We start from the raw sequence: 19,612 nt of genomic DNA, 5'->3' as shown, positions 1-19,612 counted from the left end.
CTTGTAAGGTGATGGATGCATGAATCCTGACTAGTAAGTGTTGATAAGATGATGAAAGCTAATTGATGTAATGTAATATAATGTAGGGCTATGATAGCCACACTATGATAGCAGTTTCCCAAGCAGAACCCACACCCAAAGGCTGTGTTCGGAATGCAGAGAATATTTTGAGGCATGTGATTTAGCTTTAATTTTTTTAATTGGTATTTTACATAGGTAGAAGCTTTTGTTTACATTTAACATAAATTTAACATCCATGGGTATGAGCAATAGGGGGTATGTAAACCAGAGAATGAGCAGTGAAGACATAAGGAAAAACAGATCCATTCTGGTAGAACTGTGCTATAGACTGTATTGGATATGTGGGAAGAAATAACAAATCCTCATTTCTTCCCTTATCCTTGAAGATTTCAGTCTACAGGAAAGCTAACTGGTCACCAGGGTCCTGTTATGTGCCTTACTGTAGATCGAATTTCCAATGGACAAGATCTTATTGTCACTGGTTCAAAGGATCATTATATAAAGGTAAACCATTGGTATTTACTTATTTGAAGTCTTCACATCAGCATGGAATGTAGACCTCAGCAGAAATGACTTGCATCTCCACATCTAAAATGTGATAGCTAAGATGAAAATTCTGTCATCAGTTACAGATTAAAAATAATGTTCAGACTTCCTAAGTTCTCATCATTTCAGTGCTGGTTTTCTTTCATGGTGGAGCATGGGTAGATGCTTGTCTGTAGTTAAACTTTTTCTTAATCCCCAGTGAGTTGAACATCAGGTGTATGAAGTATTGTAAAAATATTCGTAACACCTACTTTTAAGCAGCATTTAGCTCTTTGGAGTATTTTAAGTCAATGCTTCCATTTTGGATTGCAGACCTAATTTCTTCAGCAGAGACACTGTGCTCCCTACAGAAGATGGTCTGAGGTCTAGCCCAGGCTCTTGCTTAAGTGGGGGAGGAGAGAGAAGTTGGTACATCTCAGCCAATGGGCGCAGTGAAGCACTCTAATAATTGCTTCTCTGCATAGTTCAGAATATTGGGTTAGTTAAGAGCTACCATTCTGGCACTTTAATGAGTGGGGGCACAGGATGTGATCATGTAAATGCAAGTTTGTCATGCTGCCAACTCATGCGACAAGCAAGGAGGTAGAGGGGCTTTTTGAAAACAGCTGTCAGCAGCTAGAGGGCTTTATCTGCCATTCTTGCTCACTTGCTGTGGGCAGGCTACATAAATCCTCATGAGGCCACTTACCGCTTGGCTTTCACCATTAGAATATCCACAGATATTTTGGCCATGTGTATGTGCTGCACAGCAGTGGCTGTTCTGCAAGGTGAATGCCTCCAGAATTGTCAGACCACTTTGGACAGTACAAGCAATCTGTATGTGCATGGCCAGTACAGCAGTTTGGGAGTTCTCAGTGCTTTTCCGCATGGGTAGGTCTGTCACAGATACTGTAGTAGGTCTCGTCAGAGATACTGCTTTCCCCTGCCACAGGAAGGCACCCTCATGTCACCTGAGCCAGGAATATTCATCTCCTCTGTCAAAGTGCTTGATTTCTCTGATGTATTTCTTACAACTGGAACTGATGCATGTTAATTGACTGCAGTAACTTTTCAAATATCTTTAACTCACCAAAGGTATGCTTTCACACTACCAAGCTGTCCCTTTTTTACTGCCAAGCTGATTCATTTTAAAAGGTCAATGAAGAGCAAATAGTAGAGGATGAAGTCTGACATTTGCTTGTGAAACAGAGGTAGTGGTTTAATAAGTTACTGCTCAACTTTTCCTTCTCAGCTCAGTCTAAATGGGTGAGTTCTGGCTCACTCCAATGCAATATGAAACAGGATTGCTTACACTGCTGCTCTAGGGGCAAAGACCTGATTATTCCTTAAATAGTTAAAATGGCCCCACTTGAACCTTAAGACCCTGTTCTTGGAGCACAGGCAGGGAGAGAGGTATGTCTAGTCCATGGAAAGTGTCAGCCTGTAATGGTATGTAACGCTTGCCAAAACACCTTGCCCAGAAAAATATATCAGTGCCTCTTCCTACAGCGGCCTGTGCAATTCTCCCATTCTAAGTCATGTTTACCATAATCAGCCCATCACACAGTGTATATAGGCTCCTCCTTGTAAAGATATTGTGTGTTTAATAATCAAATAGTAGCACTTCTTCACAGAGCAGTCTTCTCTGAAGTCGGTGAAGAATTCCTGCTTCAGGCAAGAGGTGGAAGAGGAGAAAGGAATGGTTCTTGTAGATAAGTTCTATCAAATATACATCATGATACAGTGGCCTGTAAGAAGTTTTCCCCTGGAAGTTGTTCACTGCTCAACCAAGTTCCAAGCTGGTTAGATGGCAGATAAGTTTGTGAAACATATCTGATCATGTATTTATTTATTTTAGATGTTTGATGTGACTGAAGGGGCTCTTGGAAGCGTAAGTCCTACACACAATTTTGAACCTCCTCATTATGATGGCATTGAAGCACTTGCTATTATGGGAGACAATCTTTTTAGTGGATCCAGAGATAATGGCATTAAGAAATGGGATTTGGCTCAAAAAGACCTTCTTCAGGTAACGCAAAAAAAAATACGTGGCTAATGTGGCAGTCCTGCTGTACAAGTGTGCTCAGGCTGTGTAAATGTGCAGGCTTAGATAATGACTATTCGCTTTTTAGATACTGATGTTTTTAATAGGGAAGGCACAGAGCACTAAGAAATCAATAACGTACTTGATCTTTGCACTAGGAATGCAGTTGCTTTTATTTTAAGTGACTGTACCATCAGGAAATGCTCAAGTAGAGGGCTTGTGGGTTTTGGGTTATTTTGCTTTGGTACGTAGGCAGCACTTGCCTCCGCTGTCGTTGGAACCATTGGGTATCGTCCTTGTCATTGACAGGTTGGTGAATTTTGGACTGAGAACTCAATGACAGACAATGCTTGAGATCAGGCTACAGAATGTTTTCTTGTGAAGAGGGTTTACAACCTACCTCACTCTACCCAGCTTTTTGCTATGTAGTGTTTACAACACGCACAAAACAATCTGCTGTTAGAACATATTTGCTGTAAGCTTTCACTAGGGAAAAAAAAGAAGGGAAAGGAGGCAAGAAGGGCCTCACATACAGGGAAACTTTGAAGTTCATTGTAATTTGTTTGACATGGAGAACTTTGGCTACTTGCTATAAGCCAGTCTGCTCTTCTAGGTCTTGTGAGACGTTGTTGAGGTAGAGAGACGGTTATTTGAGACTGAGAAATGGAAGGCAGAAAAACAAATGTCAGAAAATACTGCTGGTTTTGCTAAGATTTGGTTAGATACCAGTCATTTGATAATTTTTGGAAAGAGGAAGGGCTTGTCTGTGCGTTTAATATGCAGACTGATAGCAAGGAAATAAATAGACCATTAAAGTTTTGAGACATGAGAGAATAATGGACTGGTCACCTTCAGTAAGTTCTGTGTGGGCATACTTAGTATTCCATAAATACCCGGTTTTCTGGACCTTTTCTCAAAATTGTCCAATCAGGTGTCGGTTCCTTTTCAGAATACTATTGTCCTGTAGCAGTAGCAGGATTTAGCAGTAGCAATCATAATACTTCACATTTAAAATAAGGATACAGAAATCCAGCTTCCTGCAGAAAATGTTCACTTGGCCTTGACATTGGGCTTGGGACATCTTCCCTCTTAACTGTCTAGGGGAATGCATTAAGCATCTCGTTAGGAAGAACAGCAGGAGCACAGGAACAGGAAACATCTTGTATTCTCAGAATGACTTTATTGAAGTTGTATTTAGTGTCTTCAGTCTTGCATTTTAGGCTCATTAAAATTTTATGCCATATGCACTTTTGCCATTACAATTAATTTAACATCAGAATGAATACAGGAGTGGGGTGAAGTAGCATGTATTACTGGACTAGTTGTATTCTGTATTTTTCTTTTGGTGTATGTTTATAAGTTCTATACTCCATGTTCCTCTGTTGGTTTTAAAAGTAGAGCTTAACTTAAAAGATCTCAAGCTTCCTTCTTTCTTTTTATTTCTACAAAGTATGTGTTTTTCAAGGGGGTGAGGCTAAAGCATTTGACAAAACAATGTAATTTTTATTCGCTGTCTTTTAAGAGAAGTGCTTATTTTGAGGGGTAATTCAGGATGAATGGGTCCACTGGAGGTCACACATTGCAAATTTGGTCCAAGCAAGGCTGACTGTAGTTAGGTCTGGTTATTCAAGGCTTTGCCCATTTGAGTTCTCAAGATCTCCAAGGTCACAGACTGCAGAGCTGCTCTAGGCGACACGTTGCACTCCTTAAGCTACTCTTCTATGAATTTGCCCCCACTCATATCCAGGTAGAATTTCTTTTGTTGCAACTTTCTTTTGTCCTGTACACTTGACTGTTCTAGATGAGGGAAGATACACCTGAAACAGAGCTGAGCTGCTTTAAAGTATAAATGCTAACATTTCAACAGAGGTTCTGTTTTGGCATACATGTGTTAAACAAGTCCCCTATAATTGGTGAAAATAGCTTAACATGCTATTCCAAAGAATTTGTTGATGGTTTACTTCGCTTACTGTAGTACATCCCAAGCCACAAAATGCTGCTGTGACAAAAATTAAGATTTATAAGAACCACTCCTCCTCCCAGTTTCATGAAGTGCTGCAGGACCCGACCGCCAGTGTTGTGATAGCAGTATGTGTTATAGATAAAATGTCATGATGATCCTAGAAAGCTGAGTGAACTTCCTAATATGAGAAATGCAGCAAAGCCAAGCGGTTCCTACCAAAGTGAACTGGAGAAGGGCTATTCTTGGTCCCCTTAAAAGACAGCAAACTTGGGCTATTATACAGTGATGGCACCAAATGGATGTTATTCTTAGCTGGTCTGTGCAGCATTTCGCTTTCTGAATTAACAGTAAAATGCTAGTGAGTGTCTTTCCTTGATAAAGAATTAATGTATTGTTGAGTGCTACATCATAACATCAATTTATAATGTGTAATGGGAAAAGAAGAAAGGAGTAAGGCAAATGTATCTATATTTTCTGTCTCCCTGGTATATTTTTAAGCAGTGTTATGAATTTTCTTTTTATGTGTTTTATAGTTTACAGACAGACCTGAAACAAAGACCATATGTTCAAATATGTTTTGTCAAACACTTTAGCCTCACCCCCTTGAAAAATTTGAACATACGCAGATTTAGCAGCATCCTAAATTAACTTCTGTTCCGCATGGTCAGCTGTGCATATTGGATTTTCTTCTTGTTTTGCAGTACTATTTCATAAAGAGAAACAAAGTCATGGTACAGAATTAGCCTCTTGGAAGATAACGCCCTTCTTGCTCTAAAGGAGGAGAAGCTGCAGGGCTGGGATATACGCAGAGTCATGTAGCAAATCTATTGCAGGACAGCAGTCGGGCTTCAAACTTGGGATTTTGCCATTTCTGCTCTCATTCCTCTAGAAGCTTCTGCAGCCTTGTGAGACTTGCCTGCCTTCTCTTTTCCAGCAAGTTCCTAATGCTCATAAAGACTGGGTGTGTGCTCTTGGCCTGGTACCTGGTGCTCCAGTTCTGCTCAGCGGCTGCAGAGGAGGCACCCTGAAGCTCTGGAATGTGGATACCTTCGCACCCATTGGGGAGATGAAGGGACATGACAGCCCTATCAATGCAATCTGCACCAACTCCAGCCAGATTTTCACAGCTGCAGAGTGAGTTTTTCTTCTCCATGAATCTTTCTTTTCCATTGCTCCCAATAGAATTCTGTCTACACAAATGCATTTAGGAGAGCTTCAGCTGTGTAAGTCATTTCAGAGCAAGCATGGGGAGACCCAGTCCATGCTCCTGAATGCTCGTAATCTACTGCAGTGATCTCCAAGGTGGGGTGCATGCACCCCAGGGGACGTGCAACATGATCATTGAGTTTCAGGAAGAAAACATGAGAACTTCAGTAGTACATGTGTATCATTTACAAGTGAATAAATACACATGGGGGTGTGTGCTCAGAAAAATTTTAGTGGTAGGGATGCATGATGAGGAAACTTTGGAGACCCCTGATCCACAGGATGGCAGGGAGAATTTGGTAATCACAGAACCACAGAATCCCAAGGGTTGGAAGGGACCTCAAGAGATCATCTGGTCCAACCCCCCTGCAAGAGCAGGGTAACCTAGAGTACATCACACAGGAACTTGTCCAGGCGGGCCTTGAATATCTCCAATGTGGGAGACTCCACAACCCCCCTGGGCAACCTGTTCCAGTGCTCTGTTACTCTCACAGTAAAGAAGTTCTTCCTGATGTTCATGTAATAGCTGAGAACTTCACCAGCTTTGCTCTGCAGTTGGGCTGTTTACTGCCAGGACTGATCCCTGGCCTGTGGGAATTTTTCTAAAAACCTTGGTATGTGTTTGATTTTAGTTTGATTGAGTGTTTTGTTTGTTTGTTTTTAAGTGCTGGCATATAGCAGAAGCTTTGCAAGCCTTCCTATTGTCCTTTAAACACCTTGACTGGAATATTTGCTTTCTCACTAAAAGTGAGCAAATTGAGTAGCTGTGAAACCTCAGGGAACCTGACCAAGAAAAATGTTTCATTCTGGAGGAAGCTAGCTTTGCTGCTGCCTCCTGCATTTAATGGTGCAGTCTGAGCACAGGAGCTGAGAAAGCTATTGTGTTATCTTCTAGTGCCATTTGCAGAAGCTTCTGGCCTTGTGAATTGAAAGCAAGTCTTAGAGCAGGATTTCAGAGTTGCCAAGTTGCCACCTTTTGGTGGAAAATTGTTATACCTAAGCATTAATAGATGGGATAGAGACATCAGAGCTTGTGTCTTTGTTTGCCTAAAGATAAGGCAAGTAAGGTAAGTTTAGAACATGCATGTATCTGAAATTTGTTCTTTATTACTAGCAAAAGAAAATCCCAGCCTTTTGGCGCTTGTAACCTTGTGGTGAAGGTCTGCAGAACTTGGGGTATTACTCACAATTTACAGTGAAGTGAAGGCACAAGTCAGAAAACCTCTGTACTGTGATAAAGTTTGTCCTGACTGCTGCTTCCTGGCTGGCTTTGAGGGGGTTATAATGAAAGCAGGAGTCAATGTTTGCTTGTCATGCAACTCGGTGTTTGAGAAATTCATAACTTTTACTCCTCTTTCACAGGATAAATTGCTATTTAAGAAGACCATTTTACTTTTTAATTATGCTAATAGAGTTGTTAACATATTCCATGTTATATTTTACTTACACAAACTTTAAAATTGTGTAAATAATGATTGTTGCCAAAAGTACGGAATTATAGCTTGCTTCTCCTGGGTTTCTGAATACCACCTCACAGGTATACGTTTTCCAGCAAAGGGTTCTTTTTGGAGGGGGGAATTAGGATTTTTATATCGTCTCTTGGTTCTGTGCTTTTTTACCTTATTATAGACCGACATCTCTCATGCAAACACAGCAAGTTTCATGTCCTCTTCGATTTAACCTGTTATAACTTTTCACACTTTTTTTTTTATGGTCAGGAAGTAGCCTTGTCCTGTTGAGTCTGTCTCTCTAATTCTGTAGTACACTGACTGTTTGCTGTGGTTTGCTGAGTTGCAAACAGTTACATGATAGAAGCTGTTCTCTGTCAGTCTCCTTAAGCCTGTTACCATTAGCTGTATTTTAAAAACAGAGTAATAGCAGAGTAGGACTTTTTCTTTCTTTAGATGTAAGCTATTTATATTTGTCTAGATCCTTAAATGTAGTAGCCAGTGCTGTGATAAGGTTAGGGAATCTCAAATGTTGTACATGTTTGATTACAAAATCTCCTGGAAGTGGAATGACCCTTGCATATCCATTAAGCAAATATTACTTTTCCAACAATGCCTTTCTGAATAAATTACTCAAGCTTTTAAGAAAGCTTCCCCCTCATTCCCTGCTTCTCCCTTCCCTCCCCAATACCTCTCCCTCATCAGTTTAATTGCCTAGCTCTCTAATACTGCTTTGGTTTGGTTTTCAGTGACCGGACTGTGAGGATCTGGAAAGCTCGAAACCTCATAGATGGACAGATCTCAGATACAGGAGATGCAAGTGAAGATCTTGCCAGTAATTGAAAAGATGGGGATAAAGGAATAGGTTGTTGAATTTGAGGTGCACTCTATGCAGTTTGCTGCATGCTTATTAGGTAAACACTGATGACTGGAAAACAATTAGGAGTGAACTCTTCTACTAGACCTGCTGTCCTTAAAATATGTACTGTATTTAAGAAAAAAATAACCTCTTGGTAACCAACTTGTGTCTCAGTGGTCACATATATGTCTATGTATTATGGCTGGAATTGTGTGCATATGTAATACTTGCAATTTAAATTAACTGGAAATCAGTCTAATGACCGTCTCAAAATTGTAACCTGGAATATATAACAAGTGCTCTGCTGTATTTCACTCACCAGTATGATTAGCTGGTTTGCATTTTAGGGTAGCAGGGGAGTGATGATGTCCCAGTAATAAGCCTTTGATTACGACAGGCAGTTTGAAGATTCTAAAGGTCACTCACATTGTTATTAGAGAAGTGAAGAAGCTGTTAATGACACAGCTGTATCCTGCTAACAGAATGCCATGTGATTTGTGTTAATGTTAGCATAGAATCCTTGTTGACCAAAGTTGTGCAGCTATGTATACTCTGTGCTCAGGACTAGAACTCAAATGCTCATAAACTGGTATGTTTTATTAGTGTTTTGCCTGTATTCTGTAATGACTAGGTGTTCTCAATGTCATGACAGAAATATATCTTAATCTATTTTTCTTACAGGTTTGTTTCTATCATCTCACATTTTCTTTTCTAAGGCAAAATGTCTTTCCTTTTTATCTAATTTTATATGCTGCTAAATGTATTTTAAATACACTGTTTTGCAAACCTTGGCTTTGAGAACTGAACCACCTGTATTGGAAAAAGCTATGTAAATAGATGGTTGTACAAAGAAAATATCTTATCTTGTGCCTGTATGACTTTTAAAGCCCTTAGAGTGTGGATATTGAGGGAGGATGTATAATTTACGCAACAGTTTTGAACATTAATTTGTAAATTCTGCAGATTTTAAAGACTTGTGTAGATTGAGATACACTGTTTGGATATTGAGCTTTTTTTGGTTGGTGTTTGTTTTGGTTTGTTTGTTTTCCAGGAACTATAGGTCTGTAAATTACAGCTTATGTAGGTAACGCTTAAATAAAGATGTGACTGTGAACTACTTCTTGGTTTTGGCTTTTTCTTCATGCTTCCTTATAAAAAATTCACTTCCCTTGCAAAGGCCCTGAATGTAGAATGCACAACTTTACATAGTGCAGCGGAGTAGCTTGCTGAGTAATATAGCCCATAGGTTATTCTGGTATCCTGTGTTTGTGTTCTTGTTGGCCATTATTTGTGTTTTGATGGCAGATAGAAATGCTGGTAGGATTCCCTCATACTAAGTACAGTACAAAGTTAAAATGAAGCAGATGGTTCCTATTCCTAAGAACTGACAGTTCTTACCTTATTACATATGGTCTGTCAAACAAATATAGTTGTGATGCTTTCTCCTGATCTTTGGGAAATAATTTCCTTCTCAGCTCAGCTTGAAAGGAGATGAAAATAAATGCTGCTTATGATCTGAGGTGACTGGTTTTTTCCAACTTTTGGCACAAACAAGTAAAGATACATATTGTTAAGGAACTATGTATAGGTTAGTTAAAATAAATAGCAGCCATATCAATTAGTGTTTATCTGTCATGTTTTTGACTACTCAAGGGATGCATGCATGCAGGATTTGGGACTACAGCCCACCTTCAAGCAAAACTCCCAATGGAGAGTGGGTTTACATACAAGACTTGTCGAGAGGCTTTGTGTACCTGTGGAGGGTCCCTGTTCTGCCTGGACCAGCAGGTAAAGGCCATGAACAAATGATCCCAACATGTTGGTGACCCCTGATTTTGAGCTGAACACTCATGGCTGTCGCCTGGGAACCCTGGGTAGTTATGGGGTGTTAGTGTGTGTGTTTAGTGAGTGTAAGAGTCATAAGAATGTTGTGGTTTGCAACTGCAGGACAAAAGTCCTTACAGACCTAGTAAACAGCAGCCTGCTGTCAGGTAGTCTGGCTTGCAGATGCTTCTCTGGTGATGCTTGACAGCACAGACACCTTGTTTCAGGAAGACACTCATATAACTTAGAGAATGTGTGTATAGAAAGATTCTGGGTATCTCCCTCCAGGAGGACATTCCACCTAAACCAGTCTTACCATAGAACACAGCTTTATTCTGAAAGTTCCTGTCATCAAGTAATTGGAAGGAATTTGTAAAGGTCACATTTATCAGTGTCTTGTTTTAATGGAGAACTCTTCAACTGTTTTTCTCCAGATTTTCATTTGTACTCTGAAGTTAGGTATGTGACAAAAGATAATGTGAAATCAGAAGAAGGTAGGTGCTGGCCTATGCTTGTCTGAAGGTGTTTGTTTAAAAATGTGGTGTCTGAAATTTTTTTCTATGTATTCTAAAAAATCATGGGAAAATCATTCTCCAAGTTGGATTTCAGAAGTTAAGCAAAGCTTGTGGACAAATTGCGGACTCTATCCCATTTTATCTGCTTAGATAGGATCTTAAATCCAGGGTTATGTGTTACGATTAATCTCATGTAAGGTACAAATGGTGAGAAAATATTTGCAGTGGTTTTATGATGTATGTGCACGATGTGTTTATCGTGCCCCAGCCTTGTATAAAAGGCTCCATGCCGCCTGCAGAAATTGCCCTTTGACCATGGATTGGATGAGGAGCCTGCGCTGCTTGGCTGTTGTTCTGGCAGGTAAACATATGGCACCTGTATTTTGCTGTAGGCTTTAAAAACAGGATATAAATGTGATAGTGGAAGAGCTATTAGGAGAGGCACTCGTTTTCCATGGCAAAGGAGACAACCCGGAGTGTCTTTAACTCCACCTGAGATGAATCTGTGGCAGGGCATCAGGAGTGGCTTGTTCAGAAATACACCCCAGTCCAACAGCATGTTCAGCTCCTGGGCACAGCACAGACACTGGAGTCAATGGGACTGTTCAGCTGCTGAAACCTGCCCTGTGCTTTGTTAGTTCAGCATTTTCTTTCTCTCAGTGTACCGGAGGTTCATTTGTTCCACATCTAATAAAGGGAGAAAAATCTTACGCTGCCAGGTAAAGGAAGAGGGAACCTCTCCAGCAACTGTCTTTGAAACATATGGATGAACCCGAAATGTAAAGACTAATGCTATTGAATTAAAAGGTCTGTGGTAAGACTTTAATTCCTTGCTTATGCCTAATTGCAGCAGTTCCTAATCCAGTCTCAGAAAGTTGAAGTTGAGGTTTTTAAACGGCTGTGGGGATCATTTCTCACATATATCTTTCAAACTACCTTGCTTTAGCTTCTGTGCCCATGGAAATTATTGTGGCAAACCAAGTAGCCATAACTACTGCTATATTCAACTGCTCATTTGCATTTCATCTTCTATGTATGATTACAGACATAGGCCGTAAAGGCAATGAAAATGGTGCGGAGATTTTAAAATGGGAATGTTTTGTAAAAGCACGGAAGGAAAATTGCATCTTCCCACTTGCTGCTACCCCATTTGTGCTGTAACTGAAGTAAATCCAGGAACGCAGAGATGAGCAAGGTTCAGCTCCTCATACCTTGCCAAGTGTCTGTTTGCAAAGTTTGCTGGAAAATGTAAGCTTCACATTGATGGGGGAAGAGGCATTAAACAAATATCTTGGTTCCTGCAGAGGATTTTTTTCCCTTGAGCTAGAGTTTTCATCCGCAATCTCCTTGTGCCCTATTTCAATAGCATTTTATTATACAAATGAGTTGATAAGTGTCCCATGGACCTATGCTGTGTAAATCATCACCAAGTTAATAATCTGCTGTAGCATGTTCAGTAAGATTCTTCGATGTTGGCAATGAAATCACCGATGCTGTGTTTGACTCCCATACGAAAACCCAAACAAACAAAAATGAGCCTAAATAAGCTGTGATGGGTTCACTCTATTTTGTGCTGCTTCTGATGAGATGTTAACTCGAGCATGCAAAGCAGAGCAGTGCGAAGCTGCTGGACATGGAAGCCATGCAGTGACTGCAGAGGTGGTCCTTGGTACAGCATTCTTTTACCCTCTACAGCTGCCCAGGTTTAAGGACATTGGGATCCAGAGGGTTGCAGGAAGCCTTTGAAATCCTTCCGCCTCCCTCAATCAGTACAATTATTCAATGCATAGTGATACAGAGGCAGGGCAGTTATTTCCATAGCACTTGCACACTGTCTTTCCCTCATCTGCAGCAGGGACACAGTACAAAAGGCAAGAGTTTACTCACCCAGCCCAGTGTCTTGGTGTTTCATTAGTCCACTGATGAATCCCCCTGATTCCTGCTCCAAGAAGAAATAATCTGGGGATTGTAGAGGGATCTTCACATTTCTGTGCAATCTGGGTGAAAAAGAGGATCTGGCTTTAGGGCTTTCCTATGTGACAGATCACTGGGGGTGAATGCTGGGTGGAAAGCAGCCAGCCTTTGAGGCATGACTGTCCACTGCAGAAAACAAAGGTGGAAGCCGAGCCTGGCTGCCTGGCAGCTGGGGAAGGCTAACAGGGTTTTATGTGTTAATACCTGACTATAGAAGGTGATATGAGGCCTTGTGGCAGCAAGGAGCAAGCTCTGCTGTGTGTCCCAGGAGCCTAAGACCTGAGCATCAGATGCTTCTACATCAACAGGGGATGAGAGCTTTCTCAAAAGACAAATGTAGATGGCACTCAGCTCCTGCTTTTCTGCATTCCCATTGGGAATAAACCCTGGCATAGCTGTATGATGGCATTTTCTAGTGAAGCTACAGTTCTATTCTGTAAATTTTCCCAGTATACATAATTATTGCTTGTGCACATCTGCTTGTAAAGTTCTTTCTATGGAGAAGCCCAGCCTGCATCAGCAATCGTGCTTTAAGCTTTCAAGCACACAACGGTCTACATTAAAAGAAAAAGTAATAAAGGCAGAGGTATTAGTCATTTTATGGAAAAGAGCAATTATCATTCAAGTAGATTTAATCTTTGAGTACTGCGGTAATGACTAAAATGACAGAAGTTAACTTCAAGATAAATATGCTGCCTGCAGTTCTGCTCCCTTTAAGGGTACTTGATAACAGGGTGTTGTGACAGCACAGCAGGGAGCCAGTCTCACAGTGCCCCTGCTCTCAGGAGGAGAGGGAGAACCTTGCTCAGTGCAGGGGAACCACAGGGCTCGACCTGCAGCTGCAATAAGGGGAAGATTTAGCACCTTGCAAAGGCTTTGTCGGGATGATTCTGCAAATGACTAATTTGTGCCTTTTCTTTAACATCTTCCCTTTACTCATAACCCTGCCTCTATTAGCACCAGCTATTAATACTATGTATATATGTAGTAGCCATAGAGTATGCAAATGAAACCCAACGCAAACATGCATATAATCAGCATTTTTATATTTATATCGTACAGGTGTATGCTCATTTCACATACTTGCATGTGTGTATATAGATAACATCTGTGTATAACATAAAAGAGAATAAGTGCGCTGAAAATGCAGTGTTCCAATACCGACAGCAGTTTTAGTCCTTACTGAAGTACACACACCCCCTGTTCAGGCAGCCTGAAGAGCAGCTCTCCCACCTCACCAGCAGGTTCATTACCCTGCTCTTTAACTTTCCATGAGTTTTCAAGTGAGTCGTGCTTCAGCTGAGCACCAGCAGCTCTGAGCACTGAACACCACCAACCCACTGCCTCACCTTGTAAAAGAGGTTGGTCGCTCTTGCCTCAGTCAGGAGCAGGCAGGATGCTCTGCCATCATCTTAGTCAGAAGAATCACATGTGTTAGCCCCCAAATAGGGGAAAAAGCACAACAAAAAAGAATAACTAAAGAAGAAGTTTGCATTGTTGGTTATTATTTAACTGAGCTCTGTTTCCCACTGCAAGTGGCCGGCGGGTGCCTTGGCTCGGACCCGGCCCTGGACCCACAGTGCTCGGGGGCAGTGGCAGTGCAGAAACGCATCAACTGCCACCCACAGCCCGGCGCATCCCGCGAGGCCTGCGAGGCGCGGGGCTGCACATGGTGCGCCACCGACGTCCCCAATGCTCCCTGGTGCTTCTTCCCCAAGGACAGTCCCTATGGCTACTCGCTGGCTGGGAGTACCGAGAAGACAGCCACAGGCTGGAGGTGAGTGTGTGTGGCTCCTTCAGTGCTGCAGTCCCACACTGAGCGGTGACCACTGCTGCCACCCCAGGGCAGCTCCCCACAGACCTTCCTAGAATCCTCTCCTAGAATGGTTTGGGTTGGAAGGGACCTTAAAGCTCATCCAGTTCCAACCCCCTGCCATGGGCTGGGACACCTTCCACTAGACCAGGCTGCTCCAAGCCCCATTCAACCTGGCCTTGAACACTGCCAGGGATCGGCAGCCTTGGCTTCTCTGGGCAACCTGAGGTCAAGAGCTTCTTCCTAATGTCTAATTTTCTATCCCATGCTCAGTTTGTAACAAGGGTAATGGACATAATTTCTTGAGTATAAGGCACACAAAGTTGGGGTCCTTTGCCCATACCATGCTGTTGGTGAAGAAATTGAGTGTGGTACAGTATGGTCCCTCCCACCATGGGAGCTGTGTGCCAGGAGATCAGTAGTACCCATTTTATCCATTAACAGCAAGGAGAGCCTAAACTTACCTCAGGGTTTGTTTCTCTTGATAAGTCAATGATTTATTTTTAAAGAGATGATACATAGTGGCTGAGTTGATCCCCCCTGGCCTGTGCCAGGGTGGTCACAGGTAGCAAGCAGATGCGGTGGGCACCAGCACGTGTTTTTACCACAGGGTAACACTGAGCAAGCACCAGGCCTTGTCCCTCTTTGGAGATGACATTTCCCCGGTCACCTTGGAAGTGGAGTTCCAGACAAGGGACAGGCTCCGGTTCAGGGTGAGTGTTTCACGGGGTGGGCAATTAACCAAAGCAGTATGTGCTAACAAATGAGCTAACCTGCCTCTTCCTCGCCTTGCTTTAGCTCTATGACCCCAACAGGCAGCGGTTTGAGGTCCCACTCAAGATTGACTCCCCTGGGGTTACTGCCGATGAGACCAGCTATGATGTGGAGCTCACGGATGACTCCTCACACTTCAGGATCAGGAGGAAAAGCACCAGCACTGTGCTGTGAGTACCAAATGTCATTCACATCACTCTTCACAGAAATTAAGCACTGATTCCTCACACCCTATTGCTTGGGTCTGTGTGACACAGGCTCAAGCACAAAGTGGATGTGGAGTAAGCACTGATTTGTGCCTTATTCCTGGAAAATACTCAATATTAATAGGAGTATGTGCCTGTGTAGCAGATGGTTATCTATGTGCATGTACAAATGGTTATTCAGCAAGCCAACTTTTGAGGTTATACTTTCACAGCTTGGGATGGTGCTGGACTCAACTTGTGAAAGCACTGAACTAAGATTTCTGAATCTGGGGTGTTTTAATAGGCCAGAAATTGAGCACCAAATCTACTCTCCCTCTCCAAGAGGTAGGTCTAGGAAATTAAAGCTCAAAGTCACAGGGGCCATAGGTTTGTAACTTCCACTGGCTTCAGCGAATGGCATTTGTGGGTCTAGTTTGTCACTACAAAAATAGAGCTGTTTTCTCAAGCTGGCACTGCCAGTTTAACTTCAGCAAATCTCCTCCACTGCCGAGGTCACCAGGGGTCATAATTCCCATTTTCTTGGCTTCCACCAACAGCTCTCTGGTGTGTAATAGTACTTGGCAAGAGAATCCCAATCAAGGTGCACTCCTGCAGCTGCATTCAGGGGTGCTACAGCATGACATTAGCAGCAGGCTCTGGCTGTCTGTGGTGACAAATGACAGTGTTACAGACTACCCTGGGTTATCGCTACATGACTCAGGCAGGCGAAGGAGATGCGCAGAGCGTAGAAATATGGGTACTGTTTGCATCAGGCTGTGTTTGTGTCTATATGAGCATTTTAATTCAGATCAGCAGCACCTTTAGACATGAATCTCCTGATCATACCCAGCTCTTGTGCACTGGCTGACCTTGTAGTGGGTCTGGAGGAGCATTGATTAGGTCCTTCCATGTGGCAATACACCTCAGGAGGTGTGCTCTGGGAGGACACACACTGCGATCTGGCTGCTAACAGCCTGCTTCAGAGCAAGCCCCAACATGTGCGTGTCCACTGCTTCCTCAGCACCAGCTCTGCCAGTCTTGCACACCCCACCAGTGTAAGAACATTCCTTGATCACTGGGATCAAGGAATTAAAAAATCAGCTCAGATTTCCATGCTCCCAGGAAACTCTTTGTTAAACAGACTCAAAATACAAGCATTATCTTTGTGAGCAGTGTAAGGATGGTTTAACACGTGCGATGCAAGACAATACAGCCTCTAGGATGGTTTGAGTCTGCAGACGGAACTACCACACCAGGTTTTTAATTAGCTGCCCATCCTTTTAAACTACAGTCTTGTGGCATCTCTTTCTATACATATTGCAGTCAATTCTGTGAAGTTTTTTGTGGGTGTTTTCTTTTCCCCAAGCTATTGTAAGTTAAGGTATTATGCATTATTCTGATAACAAAAGTAATATAACTCCTTGTTAGACTTCACAGCTTTGTGAGAACAGTGGGCTTACACTAAAAAATCCAGTTCTCTTTGTAAGAAGAGGTTTTTTTGTAAAGGCTCCTTCATTGGGATGGTGATGTAAGGGGAATGCGTAAGAAGACAAGGTGAGCAGCTTATGGCCCGTTCCCACACAGCCCTCCACATCCTCACCCAAATCCAAAGGGCTTAGTCTTGGTTAGTCAGAGCATCCTCAAACTTTGGGCATCCCAGTTAAGGTTAGGGGCCTGCTGCGAAGCAGACGCAGGGTTTGATCCACTGAGCTGCCAAAGACACAGCAAGAGGCAGAGGAGCGCAAGTCAGTCCCTGCTGGGCAGGTTTCCAGGAGGGCACGCTCACTGGCCTACCACGGGCCCTGGTAAGCCTCCTCCATACCCCAGCAGTGAGCGAGGCACCCCTTGCCCAGCAGAACCTGTGCTCAGCAGCAGACGTGGGGTGCAGCAGCGATGCGCTTCAGAGCCCGGGGAGGTAGAGGGCAGTCTTGGTTAACAGCATCGGCGTAGCACTCGCTGTAATGCTCTGCTATGCTGGCAAAGCGTGTGCTGCCTCCAGGCAGGTAAAGCAGTTTTGAGTCCCATCCGACCCCAAATAGAGGAAATTGTGGGTGAACGTAATGAACAGTTAATGGGTTTTTATCCTGCAAACAATGGCAGGGCTGCTACTGAAAGATTCTCATCAGCAAAGATTTAGCATATCTCATCCTGCATACAGGAAAGGAAATTATATGTTCCCAGGAATTTTTGTGTGAAATGGCACAGCCAGTACTATAGACTGAAGGATCATATCTCGGCAAGGAGCCGTTCCCCTCACAGCTGAATCATTTTTGGAGTTAAATTCCCTATGTGAGGAGCAGAAATGCTTTGTTTTCATTTGCTTGCCTGTCCATCCTGTCAGGGTGAGTGAATGCAGATGCTCAGGGATGCCTCCACAGGCTGACTTGGAGGGCTTTACAACCTCCTTAGCCACCAGAAAGCTGTGCAGAAGGAAATCTTTCAAAATAGGTTATACATCCTGGCCTAAAAGCCATGGGCAGCTGCATTTGCTTGATTGGGGAGGATGAACCCTCAGCAAGCAGTGTTACAGGAGCATCCCCCCTGTGACTTCCTTCACTAGCTGGCTGGATGCAGGGGAGCACTGGTGGCATCTGGCATGTTAAGTAGATTTTCATGTTAACTCAGCCTGCCCAAAGGCAGGATTGGATGCTTGGGAGGTGGGTCTGAGCATGCTGTAGCAGGGGTTCAGCAGCAACTGCTGCTGAGCATCTTCATCATTGCCTTGTCCCCTGTCCCTGTCCCAGGTGCAGTCTGCAGAGAAGATGTGAAACCCCAAGTCTTTTCCTTCAAGCTCCCTGCAGAGGTGGGAGCTGCTGTTCCAGGGCACCCAGCATGCCTGTGTCCAGGCACAGAGCTGCATGCAGATGCCTCTGTGGCTGTGCCAGGTTAGGGCAGGCTGTGTGGACAAGTGTCCCTGAGAAACAGGCGAGCACATAACACCTCAGGGACTCCAGTCTCTTATTTGAAGATTTGAATGGCCATGGCCTTCCTGTCCTAGTGGACAGCTGAATCAGTCATTAATCTTCGTATGAACAAAAGCACTGCTCAGAACAGTTGATGTGGGCAAACAAAGCCTTCTCATAGGTGCTGTAGTTGCACTCCCTGGGTGTGGGTGGATCATAACTCGTGTCTACACCAAACCAGGTCAGGGTGCTCTGCTAGACCATTCTAACACCTTTAAGGGAGGCTTTTCTGGTGTAAATCAATCCCAGATCCTCAGAAATCTCTTTTACATGATGCTTCTTGTTATCCCTCACCAGCAGCTTCAAACTCCTCGATGACCCACCTCCAAAAAGCCCTAAAATCCCTCACGATCCCAAGCATGCTCTGGCACAGATGGGAGGGAGCAGCATGTCCCAAACAGAAATACGGTATAGATTTGGGTTGTTCTTTCCAAGCACATGCTTGTATTTCCCTCCCCTCCTTTCCACAGTGCAGTCTATCCTGTTGTCAGTGTCTCTGTGACACAGACTTTGCAGTGATGAGGGAGCTGACAGCAGAATCTGTCTGCCAGATTTAAAACCCCATCCTATATGCACAGAGCCTCTCCTTGTGTGGAATGATTTAAAACCACATTGGAAAGGTTGCAGGGTAGAGGCAGCGGAAGCTTTGAGGTATTCCTGAATGTGCTCCACAGGTGCTTCTCCTGCTTGCTGCATGCAAGGAGCCAGTGCTGTAGCTCAGGTACCCAACTGCCAGCTCAAGGAGGGCAGGACAAACTGGAAGCTCCATATAATCACAATAGCAGGGGAGAGGAATGAATTATGTATGGGAAAGACACTAATTTCAAACCTCATGCAGAGCCAGGAACGAGAAAGAAAGGCCAGGTCCCACTACATTGCTCCAAGGTAATCAGGTGATAGTTGCTGCTTCACCTGCATGGGGTGAAAATTAGACAGGGTTGTGCAGGGACCTACAGCCATAAAAATAGGAGAGAACATATTGGGTTGTAATAAGGCAGGTGAAGGAGCAAAGCATTGCCCCTGAGTTATTTCATGGCATGTGCTCTTGGGTTGAGTCCTATTCTTTCTGCTCCTGCCACTAACAACAACAAACTTTGGAGGAGGCAGTATCAAGTGTAAGCATGGAGGCTTCAAGAAAGCATAGATTTCCTCCAGAACAGACAGTAAAAGGCTGGGAACTGTTTGCTTTAAGGCAGCGATAAATAACAAAGACATCCTCATTTTGCAGTGTGCAATTACTCTGTGGGACTCATTGCCCCAGGGCGGTGCTGACATGGGAGGCTTAGCAGGATGCACATTCAAGCATGCTAAAACAATCATCTGTAGAAAAAACCCCAAACAACTATTTGTGTCTCCATGTTTCACAACATAAAGCTAATGCTATGAAAACAGACAGAAACTTCCTCCTTAAGCAGATTATTGCAAGACTGGCTCTGAGTGACATCTTACATCTTCCTCTGTGATATCTGGCCTGGGCTGTTGCTGGAGACAGGCTGCA

At 43.3% G+C, this 19,612-nt stretch overlaps 2 protein-coding genes across 10 annotated transcripts in view; both read left to right on the top strand.

Moving 5' to 3' along the window:
- Positions 1-9,183, top strand: part of KIF21A (kinesin family member 21A) — a 91,397-nt gene extending 82,214 nt beyond the window's left edge. For all 9 annotated transcript variants that reach the window (XM_061366223.1, XM_061366222.1, XM_061366226.1 and 6 more), the window contains 4 exons: positions 408-525; positions 2,405-2,575; positions 5,488-5,687; positions 7,957-9,183. In XM_061366223.1, coding sequence (XP_061222207.1) covers positions 408-525; positions 2,405-2,575; positions 5,488-5,687; positions 7,957-8,050 — 583 coding nt within the window. In that variant the 3' untranslated portion in view covers positions 8,051-9,183. The remainder of the gene's footprint in view (positions 1-407; positions 526-2,404; positions 2,576-5,487; positions 5,688-7,956) is intronic.
- A 538-nt stretch (positions 9,184-9,721) lies between these two features.
- The window catches only part of LOC133219214 (sucrase-isomaltase, intestinal-like), a 60,793-nt gene continuing 50,902 nt past the window's right edge, over positions 9,722-19,612 (top strand). Inside the window, exons 1-5 of the mRNA XM_061366384.1 lie at positions 9,722-9,854; positions 10,325-10,384; positions 13,700-14,156; positions 14,803-14,905; positions 14,991-15,136. Of these exons, the coding sequence (XP_061222368.1) occupies positions 9,722-9,854; positions 10,325-10,384; positions 13,700-14,156; positions 14,803-14,905; positions 14,991-15,136 (899 nt within the window). The remainder of the gene's footprint in view (positions 9,855-10,324; positions 10,385-13,699; positions 14,157-14,802; positions 14,906-14,990; positions 15,137-19,612) is intronic.

Source organism: Neopsephotus bourkii, unplaced genomic scaffold (genome assembly GCF_033783945.1).
Source record: "Neopsephotus bourkii isolate Nb327-2 ecotype Australia unplaced genomic scaffold, CSIRO-AGI_Nbou_v1 NB_1328, whole genome shotgun sequence".
Lineage (NCBI taxonomy): Eukaryota > Metazoa > Chordata > Aves > Psittaciformes > Psittacidae > Neopsephotus > Neopsephotus bourkii.
This window is presented reverse-complemented; position numbering and strand designations above follow the sequence as displayed.